Source organism: Lepisma saccharinum, chromosome 1, assembly GCF_977018435.1.
Source record: "Lepisma saccharinum chromosome 1, izLepSacc3.1, whole genome shotgun sequence".
Taxonomy (NCBI): Eukaryota; Metazoa; Arthropoda; class Insecta; order Zygentoma; family Lepismatidae; genus Lepisma; species Lepisma saccharinum.
The window spans coordinates 209,242,507-209,268,822 of NC_139229.1; the positions used below are offsets into that span (position 1 = coordinate 209,242,507).

The window sequence follows — 26,316 nt, forward strand, 5'->3', positions numbered from 1 at the left end:
AGGAGAGGGGGAGTCAACCAGAAAGAGATTTGTGAATCGCAACCATGGGTAGTATGAATGGAGAGGTAGGGTAACATCAACTCTTGATAAGGTGCGTATGAAGGAACTTTTTTATTTGTCTTGTCTCTATTAAATAGTGTTACTGAGACAGTTGCATAGCCACTGTGCTAACATAGCCTGTAAATTTACTTTTCAAGGGAATTGAGTTACTTCTCCCCAAAAGTAAGTAGGTTACATTGAATAAGTTACTTGGTTACAGTTATTGTCACTTTCAAAAGTATCTAAGTTATTTTCACAGTTACTTTATTATAGGTAAAATGTAATTCGAATTGCAAGCAGGCAATTACGTAGTGGTTCGAATTCCACTCTACACTCTAGACTATCTTAAGACAAAGTGAAGCGTGCTTAAAACAAAGTTTGTCAAATCTACAGTCGTTTTCAAACTTCGGAAGTAACATTATAACTTTGACTATTGTTTTGCAAACAGGAACCGCGGTAGCTCAGTCGTTAGGGCGTCTGACTACCATGTGAGAGACCCAGGTTCGATCTCCGGCGGGGGAGAACAAGGACTTTTTCAACCTGTTCAAGCGGCTCCGGCGCCCACCCAGCGTCGTATAAAGTGGGTACCTGGAGGAAACTCAGGGGGGTGAAGGCGGCCAGGGGCGTGGTGCTGATCACATCACCCCCAGCTCGGCCGAAGTCAAGAAAGTGTGGGGTTCTATACGCCTTCATGGCTTGGTGCAATGCACAGGGGAGCACTTTACTTTACTTTTTTTATTGCTTGCAAACTCCCAAGCTATTGTTTTAAAACCGTCTCTGTTAACAAGGAACGCTACTTTAAGTTGGACCTGTACCAGCATGTTATGTTGGGTTGCGTAAGTACGGGATAATATAAAGTGATTTCAGCGCAGAAACTAAGCGCTTTCTAGGTAATGCTTATTAGGAAACATTATTTGTTTCGTTGTATCTTCCGTTCGATTCCCGGTGGAGGCACTAAGTGGTTAGGATTCTATTTTTAACTGTAGGTCCAGTCCCGATTAGCCTTACTGTGCACAAAGTGAACATAAAACACCAATTCAATTCAACTCATGGTATCTGCCACCACATAACATTTGTTGAAGTTGTGTCTCCCAACCCTGTATGTGTTTTCGTGCATCCGGCGTATATACAGAGAGAAAAAAGGTTTTTTTCCTCGTAAACCCCAAACCGTTATTTTTGAAAACTTCAGATAATACACACACGCACACACACATTACAAGTGTTTCAAGTACGTGGTATATACTTTGCAAACTCCTACTATTTCTGCCAAATGATGTACAGGGTCAACGAAGTTAGTAATAAGGTGTGTTTTATACAGCGTAAATTGATACACCTGTAAATTGAATTGTATCTTCGCAAATATGTTGTATAAAGAAACAATTTGCCGAAGTACTAATTGAGATGAGTGTACCATTAGCATGTGAAAGTATTGTGCTATTGTCAAATAGTAATGAGAATTAACAACAAAAGTTCTTACTTGGCTGATGAATGAAGAGATAAGCAACGTATAAGTTTTTCATGTGATAAAGTATTTCGTTTTTATCGAGTTACAGCGTCATTGACATAATCGGCAACACCAATGAAGGAAAACAAATATACACACATTTCTTTCCCAGAAGTTCTTCTGTTCGTTTAAGTTCATGAAAATATATATATTGTTTCTAGTTGTGGCGTCCAACGTGTTCTGTTCTTGTAAAAATCAATCAGTGCAGACACAAATTGCAAAGATTAATCTGTACCGTACAAGTAACATTAAAATAATATGGCTTAATTTAAATCCACCCTTAACCTCTTTAGAAACCATTGCTTGGATGTTATATAATAATATCTCGCAATTCTTCCGCTGTTTTCTCTTTACCGCGCATTATATCTCGCAATACGTGTTTACTCTACAACATACCGACAGTCATTTGGCAACGGATCTACATGAATCAGTTAAAAAATGCAACATATTTTAAATTATCACCAAATTCTGCGGGGAAAAAATGTGGACCAAATTGCATGTGTTGAAGTACTGTAAAATATGTTTCCCCCTTTTATCAGAGCCAGCCATTTGGAACCAATCCGTGTGTCTCTTGGCCAGGACCGACAACAGGTGCCCAAATTGCATAAGGACGGAGACGACAACTTTATGCGCCGAATGCTAACGTTAGTAGGCATACGGAAAATACGATCCTTGTTAACCTACTCGGAGCGTCCAAGTTTCTACTTGTCCCTGTCCCCCTCTTGGAAGAGGAATGTTTGCAACTGACAACGTGGAGTCGTAAAAATTCAAAAATTCACGCATTAAAAAATTCACACTTAAGTATTTTCTCCCTCCTTACTCTTCAGGAATGATTTCGGGCACAACATATGTTGGTGAGAAGTGATTTATTCGATATACGAAAAATGTAGACTTGTATGCATTATTTACTGTTTTATAAATGTCTTCTGCAATTTTACTATTTCTTCGCGAGATAGGAATCAAGATATTATATTCTGCTGCACATTACTGAACAAATAATTGAAAACAAGGCGTGTATGTCAGTTTGCCCGTCACCACACTACGAATTGAATAATAATCTTCAACGAGAGAAATACGAAATTTTTACTCGAGACCCGCTCAATTCAAGATCGCAAAGATTTTAACTTTTGTAGAATTTGGTTTTAAAATATCTAACATTGTTGAAGATGTCTATGACCAATCGGGTTGTCTGGTATTGAATAATGCTGTTCTTTTTATCCTACGGGAGCCAATTTCAACAACTAGGACCCCCACTTCAGGTATTCTCCCCAATCTCTGTATAAAGGGAATTTATTTTTTCTTTTCAGCCAGTGTTTACTTCTTATATCAAACATGTTACACTGAATTTTAATTTTTTCTGTATCAGTACTAGTGAGTCCAAAATTTCATCATGACAGGAGGCAAATACTTGTCCCATGGACCAGTGCGCTCCTGCGTCTAAGTTTGTAATATTTTTAGCAGGGGGTGGGGTCATGGAATATACAGATATTTAAAGATTGGTTCTTTACTTGTGGCTCATTCTAGTAATTTTGCTGACAATGTAGAATTAATATATTTTCCTTCATATGATGAGTCTTTTGTTTCTAATGCATAATAAATTGGTATATCTTAATTTGAGGTGACATTTTCGGATAATTTGTTTAGTTAATAGAAAAATTGGAATTTTGTGTTTGGTCTGTGCCAACAATGAGAGCAGTCGAAATGTTAGTATTAAATTCTTGACGCTGAGAACTGCGAAATACCTCTGCTGACTACATATTTTAAACCTGTGTTACCGCACTCCTCTGTGCACTTATGGGCATGTTCTGTCTTAAGAATCGATATTTCGTTTATTGCTGAAAAGCTTACAAAGATACTGTTTTCTTGTTTAGTGTAAGAATGTTTCTCCAAGTCGAAAGCTGTTCCGCCTTACCTTTACGCCACCCTTTCTACAGAAGCGTTAAAGCGGTTGCCTACAACGACTGACCGGATTCTTGTAGTGTGTTTGTGTGCGTGGGTGATAGGAGAGAAAGTAATTTTGCATCCTCGTCTACCTCAAGAAGTTCCTACACTCTGATTTCTTCCGTGGTTCTACCCAAATCCTTGTGCAAAATCTAAAGCAACATAGAATGTACTAGCTCAGCTGTGAGAGTATTCATGATCATAAAAATAAAGAGATGTTTCGGTCTTAATCTATGAAAATTATGCAACCTCCGATCTGGATATAAAATTCAAACATTAATGGTGTGATCAGATGAGAGAAGCAGGTGTGGGTCACGGACAGTCTATGAGACCAGCCGTCTCGGATTTGGACAACTGGCAACTAAGCTGTAAAAAAGGCCCATTTACTCATATTCAACACGCTCAACCTCAACTGCATAAAGCAGGATCTACCATACAGAAGAGGCACAGTGAAAGCAAGCTGTTATCAGAGTCCATTATTCTAGGAAATTAGTTACGAATTCAAAACCAGAAACTTAGATCTTTTCCTTTTTATTTTAACAGTGCAAAGTACTTTTATAGAATTGTAACAATCAAAAAGTAAATAAATTCCCTTTCTTTATATATCCATAATCACACAACTGTATGATATGCAACTGAAATTTATATTCTACAACTTAAATTGACAAGTAATTAGGGGTCAATGCGTGTATAGTGAATGCGGCCATACGACCGAGAATTCTAAGAATAGGTTCCTCAATACCCAAACTAATATTAATTTAATTAGAAGTTAGAATAACAAAAACCTAATATAGGGTAAAGAAATGAACAAATAAACTACAGAATTTTAAAGGAACCACACTACGTAAATTCCCCATCATATCGCCACACTTACCATACACGTTTACAGTCAGAGCTACACCGCTCTTTCCCCAGTGACCGTTGCCTCAAGACAAACCGTGCTCGTTTCCCCCTGGCGGCTCTGAGCATAACAGCCAATCAAATCCAGGCATGACATCAGTTGCAATGTTACCAGCACATTCAATGCATTTGTGGGCAGAGGGTTATAGTAACAGTGAACTACATCCTACAATGGCAACCGAAACGACTATGATGTCAAAACTCTGGTACAGCAAATATATCACGGCAGCTATATCTGCATGTGTATGAGAATTTCACTTGCGTGTCTCGTACGAATGACCAATCACAAAAATATACTCATTCAACTTACCTCATACTTCAGAAATTTTGATGTGATTCAATCCTTCAACTGTACAATGCACCTCATTTAGTATAAGAATTGTGAAAGGATCGTATAGGTGTGTTTCACCTACGTCACAAACTGTTGCTTTGTGGCTTCGAGCAGCCATGATTGAGGCCAGTTCTTGTACGATTAAGGAATTGAAGCTTGACGGGCGGGAGATACTAACACACACAATCGTGATTTAAAACAAACGTGCAGTTGGTGCAGATGTAACGAACGCTACGTGATGGATATTTACTTGAAAACGACAAATAAAATTGGCCTCAAACATGGCGGCTGTGCGCATCCTGATGTCACATGAAACCCCGCCTAGTCATGTTATAATTGAAGAAGCACTGATTGTTTCCTATCTTTCCTTTTTTTAAAATATAAAAATAGAAAGTGCACTTCTATTCAGATAAATCAAATTACTTAAACCTTTGGGACACTTCCAGACAACGTTGCACTTGGGATAAATTGTAAAGAAATATAAAAGAATAATAACAATGCTATATTTTATTAGCAGGGCATATAGTCTAGTAATTCAAACTTTGCTAGAATGCATATGATTTTATCTTGAAGGCGTTAAGAATAAACTTTAGCACTTCATACATTATTTGGATAAAAATTAATTGACTAATATGAAATTTACAGTCTGTTAATATTCTATACCGGCTTCTGTCAAAGCGTATATTTACGCTACGTAGAAGAAATTTGATATCTAGAAGAGACTTTACATACACAATTTATATGCCTTTTTAGTTGAAAAATTGGAAATTATGGACATTGCGAATTTTTGTCAACTTTTCCTCTGCTACCGAAAAATAGAGAAATAATAGCTTTTGAATTAGCTTCTTATACATTACAGAACATTTGAGTATTACCTGCGTGCAAGTACAATGAGTGCATGTGGTCCGGGGGAGCTTCATCGTCTGTCCCCACCCTCCCCCCTCTCTCTCTTGGCTGATACAGCTGGCTTTCTTGGCACGCCTCTTCGACGAACTCAATGAGCTGTCTATGAGTTTACAAGGACGGGATCTCTATATAAAGCTCCTGGTTCCCTCTTTTTGTCAAAGTAAACCTTGAGTCCCTTTCCCCAAACGTTAAACGAGTTAGCAAGTATTTCCACAGTAATTACATCGGAAAGCAAGGGCGAACTTAAAAATATTCTTTCAGCTGCCTGGAGTTACCTTGCTATGCGTGCACGCTTGCAAATTGGAATTAGCTTATTCCTTAGGCAGATACAGCGACTATTACTGATCTACGCCAACGTAGCTCGTCAAATAACAATCCATGGTTATCCTGTGTACTTTGAGTCCTATAGTTATTTATACGACATCTTTCAGTCGCCAAAATTGTTCCCTTGCTGCATTATTGTGCGCATCTAAAACTACTTCCGAGATTCAATGTTTGCCTAGGAACCTATGACATGTTCAATTTTATTATCTATTTTTTTTAAAAAAATATCATAAGTGTGTCCCTTCAATATCTTTTATCCTACAGAAAATACGACAAACGCCCCCGGCTGCTAGATTGTGTGACAATTCTCCTTTTTAGGAGCAACACCTGACTATTTGGCTCATGTGACTGTTCGTAATTAGCATCGGCACATGACCTTGATCACCGTTAAAATTTCCCTAGCTTGCAATATTTCCCTCCCAACTGGTTTAGGCGAAATGGGATTAGGCGAGACGGGATATCCCATTTCGACTAAAATGGCGGACAGCTGTCAGATCTGATTGACAGGTGCTGATAAGCCATTAGGGGAAATGGGTTTGAAATAATTGTGTGATAGGTTTTTATTGTGCAAGGAATTGACTGCAATGCGAACTATATGAACTGATTATATATCAAAACCGCATGTCTGCAATAAAAAAACAACATTAATATTTAACATTAGGGTTTTAGTGTTGTTGGACCGCAAAATGTTATGGTGATCCTTGATTTGTCAATGCCGTGTTTTGCCGATACAAAATATTGATTATACTCCATTGAATTTTAGCGATTAAATACAACCGTCTAAAATTACTACACAGTTTTCATGCTTACATAATGCACACAAAATTAATAACGTATATTTAAGAAGATATTACATTTCAGTGATCGACAATATATACCACTACTACGCGTATTCGAGGCAATTTGCATGACTATTTCTTCTCTATACAATTTAATGCATCAAAAGTGTTCAAGCCATTAGTGAACTTAAAAGTTGATAGGCAGCAAGTGCTCAAGAAAAATAAGTTTATAAGAACAGTCGCATTACTGCAATCAAATTATTATTAGTATCACGCACATGTGCATTTAATCATGTATAGACTATTATATTCTAAAATGCCCTCATCGGTTACTAATGAAGTGGTTTAATTCTAAGTAAAAGATGGAAAATTATTTTACTTGATTCAGCTTTGCCGAACAGGCAAAATGAGCAGTAAATTAGAAAAACGTGTGATAAACTTTCAAGCCACTATTCTCTATCTTAGACTGATACAACATAACCTATACATACATAACTGTATGTACATAGATACGTATACATAGAAAGTAAAAGCTACACGTTACAACATGACGTGAAGACATGTGGGAAAAGTAGAGGTAGGGCTCCACACATTCACAATCTCGGTCATTTGTGGATGTGATGTCGGAGCGTGGTGCTGATTACACAAAAAGTTCCCCCATACTCATTTATTAGAGGCTGAGTGAATGCCAGAGCCTCTCCATGCGAGGTCACTGCTGGTAAATTTCACCTGGAACCACCAACCTTCAGAATCGAAGACGGGTCTGGACCACTAGACCACCGCAACTCTATATGTGTGTGCATGTGTGTATGCATGAGGAAGAGAAAAATGCACAAGTATACAACTAAAACTAAACGCCGAACCGCAATATCCTATTAAGGACCAAGCTCTGCTATGTAGATTTTCACTGGGTGAAAACTCCATATCTGTTAGTCTCTGGCTTTCTAGACCGCAACATAAATGTGTGTGTGTGTTCAGCTTCATGTAATTTTATCCCTTTAATCATAATAATAGCACATATATTCATTAATGGCCATTGAAGACATGATCTCTAATGTTAACAATAAACAATTCTATTACTTCGATTACGCAAATGGAACTATTTTCGTTGAAAACTAACTCCTTGTAGTGATGAGAATCCTTTAAGCAGCTGTTGAAGGAGTTTCTCCTTTAAGGCTTAGTCTCGAGAATGACGGATGACCATTTCGAAGAGTACATATGGCTGCGACAAGCTAAATATACAACAGTACTTGATGTGTTAACTTATTCCACGCTAATTGCCTTCTGGGGGGAAAGAAGTGCGTGGCAACGTCGCGTTGAGGAGTGGAAAGGAGGGAGGGGGGGAGTGCACTCGGCAGACACTTAGTCCAGCACTGCCAGACAAGTTGACGTCTCCGGCGTACGCCTATCTACTGAGTACTTGAACAATCTACGTCGGGTGGGCATCTCTTGCTTGCACTTTTGCTGAACCAGAAATGAAAGGAATAAACTTGCACATTTGAATGAAAAAGTAGGATACCTATTGTTACCGTACTTGGTGGTAGAGGTGTGTATGAAAAGGAATTATGTATTTACGATTTTACTGAGTGTGTGTGTAAAGGGAGAGGGGTTCCAAATTCAAATGGCGGCAATTCAGAGGTGACTCCTGAACGCATGCGGTGCATGTTGCGCATGCGTCAATTGTGGGAAAAAGGACAGCTTGCTCTGCGACGACATTAATGAGCATTTCTACATTCTAATTTCTTCATATAGGGGAAGTATTTATTTTACACGAGAGCGCTCAACTAAGCTTATATTACATTTCTTGGATCTGAAGTGAAAGGAACTAATAATTATTTTCCCACAATTGACGCATGCGTCACTTCAGATCCAAGAAATGTAATATAAGCTTAGTTGAGCGCTCTCGTGTAAAATAAATACTTCTCCTATATGAAGAAATTAGAATGTAGAAATGCTCATTAATGTCGTCGCAGAGCAAGCTGTCCTTTTTCCCACAATTGACGTATGCGCAGCATGTTTTCAGGAGACGCCTCTGCGGCAATTAATGTGTCTTTGTAGTCCGGGTACTTTACAGTTGCACTTGTATGTACAGTCACCAGCAATACAATTGGTGCACCTAGATCCTGAAATGCTCGCTTTCCTGCAAGGTGTTATGTATGTTGCCTAACTCTACGGCGATAAGTGGATTATAATAGCAAATTTTCAATGACAACGTCTACCACCGCCTTAGAGTTAGGCAACACACATATCGCCTTTTAGGAAACCGAATATCCCATTTTTATTGACGGTGGCTGGCTGTACCATTGGGAATAACGACATTAGATAAATGAAGTAACGCTACAGCTCGACCAAGATAAGAATTCCCCCGGCAAACTCGAGGACTAAAGTGCACAGTCATTTGTTTCCTGCTCTCACTTCCCCTTCACATGGGAAGCGTAACAACCTTTCTCCTGAGATTTCGGCCAGTGCATGGGACCGGTGGCCACCCACCATCCTGAGAAAATTGGGGAGCTACGAATGAGTAGCGTAGCTCGGTCATGAAAACTTACAACAACGACTAGGGTTCGTCGTGCTGACCACACTTCGCCCCGTAACTGGTTGGATGATCTCCAACGTTGTCAGATGGGATTGAGGGCGGTAGTCGATAGATAGACGCTGGCTCTCACGGGCTGTTGCGCAAAGGGTTATTATCAATAGTGCATGTATGACATTTATTTATTTATTTATTTATTTAAAGACATGACACTACAGGGAAATGCCCATTTACAGTGTCTTATATTATTACTTTGTTTGTTACACAGAGTATGCAATCAACAGAATCGATAAGGTACAATAATATGATAATATGTGTTAAAGTAATATAAAAATTATTATAAAAAGTAATATGAAAAAGAAATAGAAAATAGCAACCTGACAAGTGAGGTTAAATCTTACACATGATATGACAAGAATAGATGCAGAGAAAGACAAAACAACCAATGAAAAACTTATGAGCCACACGTTACATATAAATGATGAGGTATAGAAATAATAATAGGAAATAGCAAGAAAATGGTATTTAACATCAATTCTTTCACCTGATCAAACCAAGTATGTACATAGAAAATTACTGATCTGCTAAATAACGTCAAAACTTGTTTTGAAGCAAGTTTTTCCTTTTGAACTTTCGTAAGCTTTGAAAGATGTCCGTCCATCTTATCATATGATTTTGAAAAGGGTCCCGGGTGGAATACCTGGTGGAGGCACAAGTGGTTCGGATCCCACTTTAAACTGTGGGTCCAGTCCCGATTAGCCTTACTGTGTATAAAGTGGACTTAAAACAACATATCAATCAATATCAATTATCATATGATTTTGCAATTTCGTTGTACAACCTACACATATTCCGAGTGGGTGCCGCATTGGCTGACTTTGTTAGAGCTCTCGCTACTTGAAACAGGTCTCTCCGCGGTCTTACCTTACTATATGGAACATAAAAAGGGATTTCTGGGAGCAGTTGAGAGGAGTCTAATGAGTTGTTTAGAAGTTTATGTAAAAATAGCAACTGATGCTAATTTCTTCTATCGTATAGGGATTGTACGTGGAAGTTTTTTTTTTTTTTTTGTCATAAGGAGTATACTTGGGGTGAACGCCGTCTTCTTTCAGTTTTAGTAATCGAAGGAACTTGTTTGTACATTCTCAATTCTGTTGGTTTCATTTAGGTTTTGTGGAGACCAGACGATAGACGCGTATTCCAATTTCGGCCTTACGTACGTATTGTACAGCATTTCGAATGTTTCTGTCGTCTTAAAGTCGTTTCTCGTTCTCATTATAAATCGAAGGTTTCTGTAACCTTCCTTCACAATGTGGTCGATGTGTCTTCGGAAACTGTTATTTTATTCAAAATGAACACCCAGATCTTTATAGCTTGAGACTCTGTGTAATGTGTGGTCACTGATTGTGTAAGTGTGCATATAGGGTTTTTTTCCGAGTGAAAGTCATAATTTTACATTTGCTATAATTGAGTTTTAGTTTGTTTTGAGTGCACTATTCTACGAGGTTTCCAATGTCATTTTGCAGTTCCAAGGCATCGTTATCGTTTGTTATAGACTTAAATATTTTCAGGTCGTCTGCGTACAGGAGTTTTTTAGAATGCAGTAGACATTCTGAAAGTCGTAATTTTACATTTGCTATAATTGAGTTTTAGTTTGTTTTGAGTGCACTATTCTACGAGGTTTCCAATGTCATTTTGCAGTTCCAAGACATCGTTATCGTTCGTTATAGACTTAAATATTTTCAGGTCGTCTGCATACAGGAGTTTTTTTGAATGCAGTAGACATTCTGGGAGATTGTTAACAATCAGTGGTCCAAGGTTCGATCCTTGCGGGACACCCGAGGAGGTCTGAAATACAGTAGACACGCTATTATCATATCTAACATACTGTTTCCAGTCTTTAAGGTAGGAGGAGATAAGTTTTAAAACACGGACCGAGAGGTTAAGATGGTAAAGCTCTTGGAGAAGTGTATGATGATCAACAAGATCGAACGCCTTTAAAATATCAGTATACCTAAATTACATCAACTTGCTCTTTCTTGTCAAGCATTCAAGGTTATACAGTCGGAAATTTCTAATAAATTTGTTACAATCGATCGTTTAGGTATGAATCCATGCTGATGAGGGGACAGTATCGGATGAAGATGCCTGGAAATGTATTTACATAAGATTTGTTCCAAGAGCTTGGCGAGAGTTGAAATGAGAGCGAATGGTCTATAGTTGTTGCAGCTTTGTCGGAAGTCTTTGGAACGGGACACACCTCAGAAAGTTTCCACATTTCCGGAAACACGCAGGTGGAGAGTGACAGGGTGAATAAGATGCGTAGCGGCTATTTAAGGCTTTCCGAGCATCCTTATATTACGTACGGAGGGACCATTTCTGGACCCACTGATCTTTTAGGTTTCAATGATTTCATTGCATCTTCCACGTCAGTAAGGGGAATTTCACCAATGTGGAGCATGCCCAGTAGTTCGTTGTGTTATCCGAGTGGGATATTGCTTTGTAGCTTGATTTGTTATCGCTATAGACTGACTTAAAGTAACGAGCAAAATAATAATAATAATAATAATAATAATAATAATAATAAAAGACCCGCTCTTTAGAAAATGGCTACCCAAATCTTCTTTACACCACCTTCAATTGTTTTTACTCTTCACATAGGCATGTAATATATCGTGTGAAAGAGCCATTCAATATCTTTCCAACGGCTTCTGAATCATTTCTATGGGCATCCTGATTACCGAAATATTGCAATTTAAATTTAACAAGATGGTGAAAAAAATGGTGGAAATTGCACAATTTCCATCCCTGTAATTTCGGAAATACGAAAGAAATGGATCTTTAACTTTGCACTACCCCATGTGGCCTCAAAATATATGAGGTTGACTTCACATAGAATGATCCAGCAAAAGTTGCAGTGGGACCGAAAGCACTCTGTGGCAAAGAAGAAACTTTTGTGTCTATATTTGGAGGAAGGTTAATACGAGTAGAAGGATCCTTGGAAATTTGAAGGGAGGCTCAGAGGTCCACACTTTGTTATATAATTAAAATTCAAGAAACCATTTTGTTATTGAATCACTGCTTTTGTTGATTACATATGTGTAATTTATTAATTATAGTATTACAAGAATAACCATTATTAAATAAAAGTAATAACCAATTATTGCAGGAATGTCGCACATTTTACCATTTACTAAAACTTTGAAAAACATAATTTTTCATTAATGTTTTTTTTCTTTGTAGAAGAGCAGTTGTTTATTAATTATAATAATTACAAAAAATACCATCATTGCGAGCCAATTTTACACTGTCACTGGCATGAGTGTCTCGAAGGACACGCCTTCAAAGATGGCGCTTGATAGGCCCACCTAGTGCATTTTGCCTACTATTTACATTACATTTATGAACAAAAGCAATGCAGAAATATTATTAACAACCTAGGGAACAATGTAATTTATATAAATATTTATATGAATGTTCACAGTTCAAATATCTAAAAAATATGGGTGGTGGGCCTGACAGCCCCCCTCCCCTTTTCAGGTAAGATGTAAGTGTATGTCCTTCTTTATGACAAAAATATATAAATTAAGAAATATATTATATTTTTGACAAAAAACATATTGGAAAAATTACACATTTCCTGAGTCTAATGGGAGGAGGGGTCCTTCTCTCTTCTGGTTTTGGGAAAATTTGAGTGCAAATGTTGATCATGAAACCACTTAAAAACATGACATTTGGGATAGCCATGCCTCTCCCCCCGCCCGCATTTAGCGTTGTTCTTCCTCTATATCTTTCTCTGGCAGACAGACCGAGGTTGGGACTAAAATACTCCGAACCTCCCTCTCTCAACGTTGCCAATTCTACCACACGGTGGCAACCCTCGCTCTACTCAAGGACGTATTTTTACAGAAGTGACGACATCGTCATTGTGTGTTTTTTTTCTCCATGATCTCTGTGATGCGTGTCAGTGTGCTGTGAATGATACTGAACAGGCCATCCGCCTGTTCGTTCCTCCTCGGTCACCTACATAATTGGACGACAGCTCCCGAAGGCAAAACCGAAGACGCTCGTATTTTTTTTTCCTCCCAAGAATGAGAAAGAACATTTCAGATTACAAGATTATGCGTGTTGTATTCCTATTATAATCTTTTGAAACAGGCAGTTAATAAGCGCCGACGAGTATAGGAAGGGAGGTACTTAACCCTATCTTACCCGAGGGGGAACCACCTCAAGTTTTTCAATTTATCAGTTGCGAAAATTTTTATAAAAAAATACAAAAATTAATAACATTGTTTCCCAATATTTCTGTATTACTTTTGTTCATAAAAAAATAAACGTAAAGTAAATAGGGTTGGCCTATCAGGCGTCATATTTGAATGACTGTTATTCGAGACACTAATGCCAGTGACAGTGTACATTGATTGTTAATGATGGCAATTTTTGTAATTATTAAAATTAATAAGTAACTGCAGCTACATAAATAAAAAAAAGCAATAATGCCAAATTATTTTGATTTTTATAAGTTTTAGTGAATTGTAAAATATGCATGCAATATTGCATTTTGGTAATTATTTTTCATTAATTATTGTATTTTTTAATTATTATAATTATTAATTAACTGCACATACATAATCAACAAAGGAAGCAGTGATTTAATAACAAAATGGTTTCTTGAATTTTAGTGATAAAAAGCCAGGGGTTCCGGGTTCGAATCCTGGCCTGGGCATGGATGTTTGTGAGTTTCCATTCATCAATTTCATCATATCATCACTCATTCCCATCTTTGCAAATTAGCCAAAAGTGATACAAAAGCGAAGTAAAATACAGCAAATCAATCAATCAATCAATCAATTCAGTGATAAAAAAGTGTGGGCCTGTGACCCCCCCCGCCCCCATCAGGTAAGTAAGTTTCTCGTACGGTACTGGTAGGCTAGTGTTAAAAAAGGCAGTAATGTAATGAAGAAGTCGAGCCATCTCGGTGGCTGTGAGCGTTCAATGTTCGACTCAGGACTTTGCCTCCGAATGTCACCGATTCGATTCCCAGCCTAGGGATGGGGGTGTGTTCCTTTGCGAGCGTCTCTTCGTCAGCCAATCAAAATTTTGAACTCATTGTTGCGATTAGCCAGAAGTGGTAGATACAAGACTTATGATAAGGAAAATATAAATTACGAATTCAGGTAGGGACAGTTTTCAGTGGTTTTGGATTCCACGTTGAACTATGAGTTCACCCGGGATTAATCTATAATTTCAAAGCTTTACAAAAAGCGTGTATAGACATGTTAAAACTCGAAAAGAGAAAGATACCAGAACTTGGAGATTTGTCGAGATAAGACGTACAACCAGATAGACCTCTATAAAATCGAGACGTGACCGAGACTTAGTATTCGTGACTCTCTGTCTATTTCCAGACTATATGATATGATTTTTTTTTAAAAAAAATACTTGATACAAAATTACTTTACTATATGCAAGGGATACAAAGCAGATATAATTATGATTATTTCCAGACGTTTTATATTTTGTTGATATTTTCCAAAGTCAATCATTAGTGTTACTTGTGAGCCTGTGCCGCGATGTTGCATACATATTCAGGATAATATATAGTCTTTTCAGGGCAGTTTGCGAAACGGGGCTTCAAAATGATAAAAACGTTATTAAGAAAATGTTTGTTTTAATTACCTTTATACACCGTGTTACCACAAATTTTGAGACTAGAAATTGAGACTGAGTCTTGCCCTTCAAAAACCGAGACGGCTGATTACAAATCGAGACGAAACAGAGAACGAGATAAGCATTTACCGAGCCTCCAAGGACGTATTTAGAGACGGGGTCCAGGAGGAACCCCCCCCCCCCCCCGAAAGACTTATGAAGTCCAAAATTGAATAACAAAAATACTTGTTTCCTGTTGTATAATATGAAGTTGATTATTTCCGCAGAACCCACATAATGTAAATTTTAGATTGTGCTCATAGAGTTTTGATATAACACCGTGCCATGAAAGCACATTTAGGGGATGTGGGGGTATGGCCCCAAATATTATCGATCTCGGTCATTTTGGAAGTGATGTGATCAGAACCACGCTCCAGCCGACTTTACCCTTCAGGTACCCATTGATTTGATGTAATAAAATCAATTGTTATTAATTGATCTTTAATGGAAATATTGACCTTTTTATGTATTAATTATAAATTTTGTTGTTTTGCTGTTGTTATTGTTATAATATGTATGAATTTATGAATTTAAAATCCTCGTCATAGGGATGGTAAAGAGACGAGATGAGATCAAACTTGGTAGTGTGTCGCAGGCACGTCTAGAACTATACGTATTTCGGGTTGGGGTCCCAACCAACCAAGTGTTCTAGGTGTAATAATAGTAATATTATAATATAATAATAACCCCAACCCGAAATACGTGTAGTTCTAGACGTGCCTGTGATACTACAAAGTTTGATCTCATCTCGTCTCTTAACCATCCCTATGACGAGGATTTTAAATTCATACAAATTCAAAAGTGTGAGATTAGCATCCTGAAGGAAAGTTTTGATCGCGGTGAGCTGGGCATCCCAATCAGCAAGACTCTCAGCCAATCACCGCCGACCGCAAGAGTGCGAAGTGGGACACGGCAATGCAAGAACACGCATAAACCCTTCGCCCGCTCTTTTAATAAGACGTCGATGTGGAAAGGTCGTGGAACCCGGATGCTGGATCACGCATTTAGCAAACAAGGGTAGAAACGAAAATTTCTTTTTAGGATCCAACGTCGTTCTCGGAACGGGACTGCAAGCGCTTTGGCGCGAGGCTCAACAAACAAACAACCTTGCGCAGCCTCCAAAGGCAAGCGTCTTCCACGTGATGTAGGTCAGTGAATGGACATTACCTAACACCCCACCCCCCAATGCGGGATGGCCAAATCGGCATGACGAATATAATAGAATGGAATCGCCTTTATCCAGTGGACGTGTTTCGGACTTACAAATACATATTGACACTTGGCGCATTCTGAAAATCGCTGTTACAGTAGAAAAAATACAAAGAAAGCATTTATACTTATAATGTAAACAATTAATATACTGAAGATACAGGGTTAAATCTAAAATCACAATTACAATACCAATATAACAGAGTTAAAACCCGGACTAACACCAATACCTCATTCCTGTTCATTACAGAAAAGACAAAGCCAGACACTATTGTTGGACAGTAGATGCTTCTTTGTTTATTTTGTGTGTTGCAGGGTGGAACTCCCCTGAAGTCAGTGGCGGTGGTAGTTCTTTACTAGGGAGCGGAAGTTGATAACCTAAAAAAATATAGGCATATGACCTATAGAATGTCCTAAAAAATAGGGAAAATGACGTAAAAAATGCAAAAAATTACCATTAAATTTGTTAGTTTCAGGCTAAAAATTGACCTTATCTGATCTTAAATCTGAGTTTGACCCAGACGGACACCTGGTGGTTTCCCCCGACACAACAAAGACTGCCACCCGTTTAGCATTTCTTTGGCTCGTAAATTACAATCCTGTGAGATATGTTTAGGCCTATGTTCACCTTGACGAAAAGACTCAAGAATATTACCAAAATGAAAAAAGTGACAAAAAATGACGAAACAATACACCGAATATTGTGAAAAATGACGGGAAAATGCCGAAAATCCGTGAAAATGACCTAAAACCTGAAAATTGGCAAAAAAATGCAAAAACATGCACTTTAAAATTACCTTTTTTGGGTTCTAGACGAAGTGTAATATTGTGTATATTTAATGGGCATCGTGTCAGAGATGTCAGAAAGAAGATAACATTTATTCAACTTAGTTTTCTGACAAAGATATTCGATACGTTCACTGGATCCTGTCCTGTTTGTAATTGCATTTTCTTATTTGCTAGCGGCAACAACGAGAATGAATGATACGTAATTTGATAAAATTGATGAAAGAACAAGCTCATGGGTGACGAGAGCGTAGGTCAATGACTAGGTAGACGAGAAGGCCAATCCCATATCTGGACAAGCGCTACGTTTGAGATTATTTTTAACCGACGTAAGTAGCGGAGTTGTTAGCACAGCGCGCTACGAGTGATCATTTGTGAGTGATCATTCATCAATTTCATCATATCATCACTCATCCTCATCTTCACGACTTACGAAAAGTAGCATAAGAGCGACGTAAAATAGCGTATTTGAATCAATCAGTGATGCGTTTTTAAGATGTTCATTGCTGCTAAATGTTATTTTCAATTTTTTCTTTAATTGCGAAAATTAATAAACTACTACAGAATTATTGATCATGATCATTGATCATGGTAAGCTTTTATTTGGAACATGGAACTTGAAGTGAGAAAGGGAAGGGATTTGTAATACAAAGCATACTGGCTGGGTGATGGGTTGCTTGCGTTAGTACTGTAACTTGAACAACAAACACACTCACAAACACAAACAAACCACCACAATCACCGCGATGGAGAAAATGAACAAGATACATGAAGGATGTTCATTCCTCGGTGAATTTCCTTCATCCGTTTGTTCTTGTATTTTTGGTATTTAACGTCACTTTTGTACATGCTATCCTTAGTCCAGGGACCTCAAAAAGTAGTCCCCACCCGGAGATCCGAATCGGGAACATTCAACTCCGGAATGTTTTACCTTGGGAACATCCATGACCTCATGTTGCTGTTACTTGACATAGCATTTTTACAGTGCAGAGTTGTCAGTTCTATGCCTGATTTCCAATATGAATGGAGGATCGCATCTGTTGTTGGTCAGCGGACTTAATTCAGGAAATGCATGTTACATTTCTTTTCATGAACTTTTATCTTCTCGTATAATATCTAAGAAACTAAAAGTTAAAATATACAAAGCAGTAATTTTGCCTGTAGTATTATATGGATGGGAAACTTGGTCCCTTACATTAAAAGAGGGACATAAATTAAGAGTATTTGAAAACAAAATCCTTAGAAAAATATTTGGACCTAAAAGGAATAAGGAGATAGGTGAGTGGAGAAGGTTACATAATTTAGAACTGCATAATTTGTATTCATGTCCAGATATTATTAGAATAATTAAATGAAGAAGACTTAGGTGGGCAGGCCATGTGGCACGAATGGGAGAGAAAGAAGAGTTTACAGGATTCTTGTTGGGAAACCTGATGGTAAGAGACCAGTAGGAAGGCCAGGAACAAGATTAAGAGATAACGTTGAGATGGACCTAAAGGAAATCGGTAAGGATGGAAAATTGAGATTGATTTGCTTTATTTTACCTCGCTTTTTGTGCCACTTTTGGCTAATTTGGGAAGATGGGAATGAGTGATGATATGATAAAATTGATGAATAGACACTCACAAACATGCATGCCCAGGTCGGGACCCCTGGCGTAGTAGCGCGATGTGCTAACCACTCCGTCACGGGGGCAGGCGGTAAGGATGGAAAAGATTGGATTGATCTTGCCCAGGATAGGGACAGATGGAAGGCTTGTGTTGCTGCAGCCATGAACCTTCGGGGCTACAGAGTTAGTTAGTTAGCGTCACTTTGGAAGCACTTGTATCAAACATGTGGATGAATGCTAGTTAGATGTAATTGATGGGTTAACACACATTCACCCGTCACAGACAGGGACAAAAAAACTCGAAACGCAGTCGGTCGCTCAATGCACTTGACCAGTGATGCAGATTTTTTCCACGCACACGGGCGCGCACGTATTCATGTGCGCATGCGTGTTCGTGTTTCTTTCGAAGCAAGTTTAGCGTCACTTTGGAAGCACTTGTATCAAACATGTGGATGAATGCTAGTTAGATGTAATTGATGGGTTAACACACATTCACCCGTCACAGACAGGGACAAAATAACTCGAAACGCAGTCGGTCGCTCAATGCACTTGACCAGTGAGGCAGATTTTTTTCACGCACACGGGCGCGCACGTATTCATGTGCGCATGCGTGTTCGTGTTTCTTTCGAAGCAAGTTTTTAATTTTAGTGCATTAAGCTTTTTCAAGACCGCGGTTGTCTTGTTTCGATAGGTGCTACATTTAGTTGATTCATAACACCAGCGTGCGAATTAACGGGGGATTTCCCCATCACAATAAACTTAACTTAACGCCCACCTAACCTACCTACAAGCTCCTTGTTGATCACTTTAATGCATGATAAATATTAGCACTATGCCATGGAAACATTATTGAAGAAACAGTCTTGGTTCGGTGAGGTTGGAAAGTTACATAATGGTGTCCTTCAAATCACAAGGCTGCATCTTTTTCCGCAGGGAAATCTTTGATGACTGGACCATTAACGGACCGAATGATTTTTCAATTGTGTTTGTTATATAGTTAATACGTGGGTTGTAAATAAAGTAGTGTCAACACTGCCGGGAAAAGATGATAACACCGCGCATTTGCTATCAGGCAGTGAGCAATGTCAGTTTGGAGCCATGCTGATGTGTGGAGTGTCAAAAGTGGTTGGTGCAGCGAGTGCTGTGGTGTATGTACGACGTTGAAATGAACACCACTTTCTGTCCTGCTATAAAACATGTTTACAAAGGTAGAACAGTGATTGTGGATCAAAATCCAGGTTTGGACATGGCAAAAATGAAAAAGAATGTGATCAAAACTTGCATGAAGCCCGAAGCAACAATAACTAGCCTTACGTGATGGTTGTAGTACAATGGTGACAATATCGGGAACCCCGCATGATGCAATTTTCCTCATGTTGAGGTTGTTTTCACGGACGCATCGCAACCATCAGATACGGCTAGGTATTGTTGCTACAGGTTTCATGCAAGCCTTGCTGATATTGTCGTTCATTTTTTCCACAAGCAACTTGGATTGTTCTACCTTTGTAAACATGTTTTAGAGCAGTACAGAAAATGGTGTTCATTTCAACGTCGTACATACACCACAGCACTCGCCCAAACTGACATTGCTCACTGCCTGATAGCACATGCACGGTGTTATCATCTTTTCCTGACAATGTTGACACTACTTTATTTACAACCCAGGTATTAACTATATAACAAACACAATTGAAAAATCATTCGGTCCATTAATGGTCCAGTCATCAAAGATTTCCCTGCGGAAAAAGATGCAGCCTTGTGATTTGAAGGACACCATTATGTAACTTTCCAACCGCACCGAACCAAGACTGTTTCTTCAATAATGTTTCCATGGCATAGTGCTAATATTTATCATGCATTAAAGTGATCAACAAGGAACTTGTGGGTAGGTTAGGTGGACGTTAAGTTTGAACTTGCAATGGAAGATTTGGTCAAGTTTCCGGTGTTACTACTTCGATAGCTCTTTTTTTGGCATGAGTTATGGTTTTCTTAGAATGTAAATATGCTAAATGTTTCTAAATTACGTGTGACAATGTTATCATAAAATTTAATGACCTATAGGTTATAACCACTGTTGCAAGGTACAAAGCAATACCGAAAAACAATAATTTAATTTACTGACTGGTAACATACAAATTTGTACACCCAAAAAGCCTTCCCCCCAAATGAAATCACTGGGTGGATAACCCCTCCCCAAAGCAAAAAGCTTCTCGCACAGTGCATAGCACTAGCTTTTATCTGTACACTCCATTTAAAACAACACTACTTACCTTTTTGTTACTATTTTTGTTGTTTTGCTGCGGTGTAATCGTTTTCCATCTTTGTACCAGGAAATAATTGGAAGAGGGTTGCCTTTAATCTGGCAAACTAATTTTAATCTTCCGTTTTCTTTCACGGATGTGTCATTCAGCCCCGCTGCCCTAGGCGCTTTTACTGCAAAGAAAGGAAAAACACTCATAAATATGACTTAAGTAAAATGTAAGAATGTTCAGCAGGGATTTGAAAGGGTTATAAAAATCTGAAATAAAGGCAGTAAATTTAAAATATGTTCATAACGATGATTAAGATCATGGCAGTAACAATAACACTAATAATAATTTGTTCAACATGCTATGAGCATCATTGAGCCAAGTACAACATATTGAATCACACGTATATCTTATTGAGAAAATGACGCCACTAATTCAACTTTGCGTTTCTGGCTAAACAATGCAAAGTTTCAGTATTTTTGTGTCTATTGGCTTGGAACATCCCTCCTCAGACAACGGCAGTTTTGTCAAGCCCTTAGTGTCTAGTTGGACTTTTAACTATACTAGTTATCCTAGTTGTTTCCTTATTTTCACCCAACAAATTACAAAGCGCCTAGGCCTGCTTGGAGGTTATAGGTTCCCGAAAAATAAGTTCTCGAAAGTTTAAGAAGGTGATCAAGGTGTGGATGCAATGGGCAATTCCAGGGCAGAGACGCCATATTTTGAAACTTTGTGTATTCTTTAAACTAATCATATGAAAGCGTTGATTTTACTTTACAAAGCATTTTGGAGATTTGAACTGTAATTGAGGACTAAAAGTGGTAAACGTTGTAAGTGCCAAAAGCGAAAGTGTTGGGAAATCAGCCCGTAAGAACGTTCACACTAGTGACCTCTTTACACGCCCTTTGAACTACTTAGAGGGCTACCAGCCACTTTTCACGTTTACCACATTATAAAGCATGGCACATTTCACAGTTTAACGTGGAAAACTGTGTTTGAATTATTGTGGCACTTACAGCGTTTACCAATTTTAATCTTCAATTATTCTTTACATATTAATAAAAATTACAGTACTGTTTCTGACAACTCGAAAAACATTAGAGAACACCCCTTACTTTAAATAACTGTCATATTTCTGTGAGATGAACAGGTAAACAAGAAAGCTTCTGATGTGAAACAGCGATAAAAATAAATCGAGCCGTAAGAACAATAATATATTATTATTATTAGTTACTAATTACTTTACATTTAAAATGTTTCGGGTCAAGAAAAATGTTTCACGAAAACATAATTTCATCATTACATCTGTCATGGGCAAAAGCTAATAAGTCATAAAAAGTCGATTTTACAGAAGGGAGAAGCATTAGATAAGGTTAGGATTTAATTTTGAATGGACACAACTCATTTTCGGCAAAGGCTTATTTAAACTATCTACGAATTTGACATTTTGGTTTCACTTTTTATGGAATTGTCCACTGGAAACAGGGAAAATCGCGGCATCCAACTTGCAAATACCACGTAGGCTACTCAGGCAAACTCTCAGACTATCGGTCATCTCTGCAGCAAGGCCTCACATAGTTGCGGAGAAGGGAAGGGGGTCGAGTGGGCTAGAGCGAAGCAGTACACGCTGCTGGGAAGGCTTGGAAGTTCAGTCGCTTTTTCCCCTCCACGCAATCCCATTCCCTCTCACGTGTTCACTGGTGGAGCCGTCTCGCGTCACTACTTGCGCAGAGACTTGTTTTCGTTCGCTTGCTCCAGAGATAGCTGGGACAGAGTACAGGACGATTCGCATTTCGCGCCACTGCCCACGACTTTTCCCTTCCTCAGCCTAGAATCTCGTCGTCTCTTTCCGAATGGTCTCGTGGCATGTGTTTAGGCGTTGAAGCACGTGACCCGTACCGTTAAGGTAGTTTCGCACTCCCGCTAAGCACACAAGCCACTTCTGTTGGTGTCGGCGTGTTTAGACAGGGGGGAGGGGGAGGGGCAGAACGAAGATCAACTCTGTGCCGTAGCGTGTTAGCAGTCGGAGGATTTCAAAGGTAAATATTTGCCAGCCAACACCTGCGAAGCACGTGGCAACCAGCTCGGTACACGTGGCGATGAATCTGACACGAATCACGCTTTTCTGTAATTCATAAACCCTTATCCATCATTTAAAATGACACCGAAATGTCCTCTGAAGTTGATAAAATAGCCCGTTTTTCATATTCATATTCCCATCTATCTAAATAAAAAAAAGAGGGACAGAGAGAAGTATTCCAGTCTGTTGTAGGTGTTGACTGGGATCTTTATGTAATGAATATTTTTTCCTAGTAATGTACCAAGCAAAAATGGAAAATGTTGCCTACGATATACAAAAACTTCGTGAAACATATTGTTACATACATGTATTTTCCATTTAGAGTACATATTTCTACATAAAATACTGTGTTTGCGCTATTTCTCGAGTATTCATTGAGTAACTTAATTCAAATTTATTTGTGGGACAAATTTTGAAAATGTGATTTTTAAAAAATTGGATATCTTATCGTGTTTCAAGTCATGAAAATCACACTACAAAAATCAAAGCTCTCTGTGCACTTTGTTCTGCACCACTGTCATTATTTCCCAAATAATCCCTGGGCCTCCCCGATGATGTAGTGGTAACATCGAAGGGGTCCCGGGTTCGATGTAGTTATAATTAATCATAAGATGTTAGCAAATTATTAAAATAAATATTAATAACAACCTATTGGAAAATGTAACGAATTTGCAAATATTTATTAATAATATTGACAAATAGGAACGAATGAAAGAGTTGTGTTAATTTGCAATAAATTTCCAGATTTGAAGATACTAGCGAGTTTAACTAATAATTACTTTAAAGTTCTTTACTTTCCAATTATTCCGTGATCATTTATTCCTACAGTGTAATCAAGTTATGTATAAGAACTACGGGTACACTCCGAATTGACTTGCATGCTAAGTGTTGACTTCAATGCAGAAATTTCTCAAATCAACTTCTAAACAAATTTTAGAAACTTCCCTTTTCTGTTTGTTACAAGTGAGGAAATGGAAGAAACCTTAGCATATATTGATGAAACAATGAAATTTATCCAGGTATAGGGTTATTACTGGAACACGTAGTAGATTTTATATGAGAAAAAATGCTGAGCACCTGCTGGGAGAATTGGGTGCTCACACTTCAATGTAAATAAAAAACAGTGCATTCGCAGAAACTGAGTAGGTGTTTATATAGAAACACATAAACCAACGTGTGCGTATGTATCCTATGTATGTAACTACGTCATAAATAAAGTTGATGTATCTATGAGAAGTGGCTAGATAGTAAACTATGCGAGGGAGGACTTCATACATACGAAATTGAAGCGGAAGGGTGGTCGTGCTGATAACACTGTCGGCACATCACCTATTAGTTCTACTTTCATGGAATGGTATACAATGTGTCACGAGCCGGAACAAAATGCTGTGTAATCAAAAACGCCAGCAGTCCCTGGGTGATGAGAGGTCGCCGGGAGTCTTGACCGAGAGAGCGAAGCGTGTTATAGTGTCAGTATTAAGTCGGTCCGTCTAAAAGGTTTGGGCGAACCCACTGAGGATACCTTCGATAGACCAATACAGTGCCACGTCGTGACTCAGCCGAGGAACCACCAAGCAGTGTTGCCACATGAAGGGAAATTCCCCTTTTGCAGGGAAATTCGGACCGAAATTTTAGCCATAAGGGAAAAGGGAATTTCAATGAAAAATACCACAATTGCAGGGAATTTTTTACAGTTATTACAGTTTGTTAATTTCGGATTTCATATCCACATTTTTATGTTATTTATTTATTTTACTATTCCTACTTGTTACTGCTCCTTTAAGTTTATTGTACGTTGCTTTTATGCATCTTTGGATGAATAGTAACGAGGAGGTCATGAGGATTAACCATTAAATGTATTCCTGACCAGGATTCAAACCTGGGACATCTGGTCAGGAAGTGATGATGAAACTGAAATGTGAAACAAATTTAAAATATTTTTTATTCAAAGGAATACTTAACTACATATTACTACTGCTTCCAGCACCACCACTAATAATGCTGCTGCTACTGCTACTACTACTAATTATTATTATTATATAATTTACTTAGGTGAAGGGAAAAATTGGTGCAAAAAGGGAAATTTTACCCCTTGGAAAGGGAAATTGTGCTCTCGTATTGTGACAACACTGCCACCATGGAAACCAGGTACAGTGGTGACACTTTGGGTTTATCATTATCAGTGTTTAGATATCTTGCTGGCTCGTGCTTGATCTCCCCCCCCCCCCCACCCTCGCTTGTGCGGATTCTATTAATATTGGTAAAGGGCAAGGAGCGTAATTTATTCCATTCCTCATACACACACCCTCTTGCTGCCAAGCAGTTTAAGCCGGCGAAAGGCCTAAAAGTAACAAATACGCTTTGGAGCACCATATTTTTTTTACCTCTTGAATTACATCGTAATGATGTAATTCAAGTATTCCTGGAAATTATCAATATGGCTAGTGTTTCCATGATTTTACAATTTTTTTTTGTTAAGGAAGGTGTGTTCCCTAAATATATAGACATTCATATTATGAAGAAACTAATAAAATTAAGATGCTTTTTAAGGGTATACTTGGCCATTTCTAAGTGATAGAGCATATTTTGATAGATTTTCTGTCATATTCAGCATATTTTACAGCTGAATAGGAATATACAGCCATTTTCGAAGTGGATTTATTCTTACTCCCATGTTTACTCAAGTTGTTGAATTTTTGTTCTCTATTCCAAAAAAGATATTGTTTACTTTAAACATGCTCCTCTTGTGTCAGCTGAAATAGAAAGAAGCTTTTCTCAGTACAAGGCTCTGCTGGTTGACAATAGACAACCATTTTTATTTAAAAATTTACAGAAAGTATTCATTGTATATTGCAACTCAGGGCACATAAAGTGAACTAAAAATAGTATGTGAAAATATCTTAGCACGTGTTAAATATTGATGTTTGAAACAGTTCAGTTGTAAGGGCATATTTTTAAAAGTTTAGGTCACAAGAGCATTTTTTATTTTGCATATTTTGGTGATATTTAGGTCATAAAAATCATAGCACTAATTATAAAGCTGCCTTTAGTTCCATTTTTGGGCGAGACACTAATTAAACACGTCATCATAAGGACAATAAATAAAGTTCTTAATAAGAATTTGTAGACTATTCTATGTCCGCCATAAGAACGGACTCAATGTAAACACATACATGTGGCTTCTGATAAATGACAGCTGTTATGGAATTTTCTCGTACGAACACGAGAAAATTCATGTCAACGTAGTAGCTACTCGTATATTATAGTGTATTATGAGGTGTATGGCTACGACCAAAATATTCATAGGCAAAACAACACTGGAACTAACACATGGGAAAGAAACTATTTCTCAGAAGTCAGTATATGTTTACAGTAACTTTGTTCTTAAAGTGGATGGAAAATAGTTACAGTTGGACA

At 38.1% G+C, this 26,316-nt stretch overlaps 1 protein-coding gene across 6 annotated transcripts in view; it reads right to left on the reverse strand.

Annotated features, from left to right (window-relative positions):
- Positions 1–26,316, reverse strand: part of LOC145978718 (protein vein-like) — a 210,317-nt gene that overhangs the window by 46,230 nt on the left and 137,771 nt on the right. For all 6 annotated transcript variants that reach the window (XR_014440746.1, XR_014440744.1, XR_014440745.1 and 3 more), the window contains exon 2: positions 20,841–21,003. Coding sequence is in view for 3 of the 6 variants with exons in the window: in XM_083111543.1 (XP_082967669.1) it covers positions 20,841–21,003 (163 nt within the window). In the remaining 3 variants the exon portion in view is untranslated. The remainder of the gene's footprint in view (positions 1–20,840; positions 21,004–26,316) is intronic.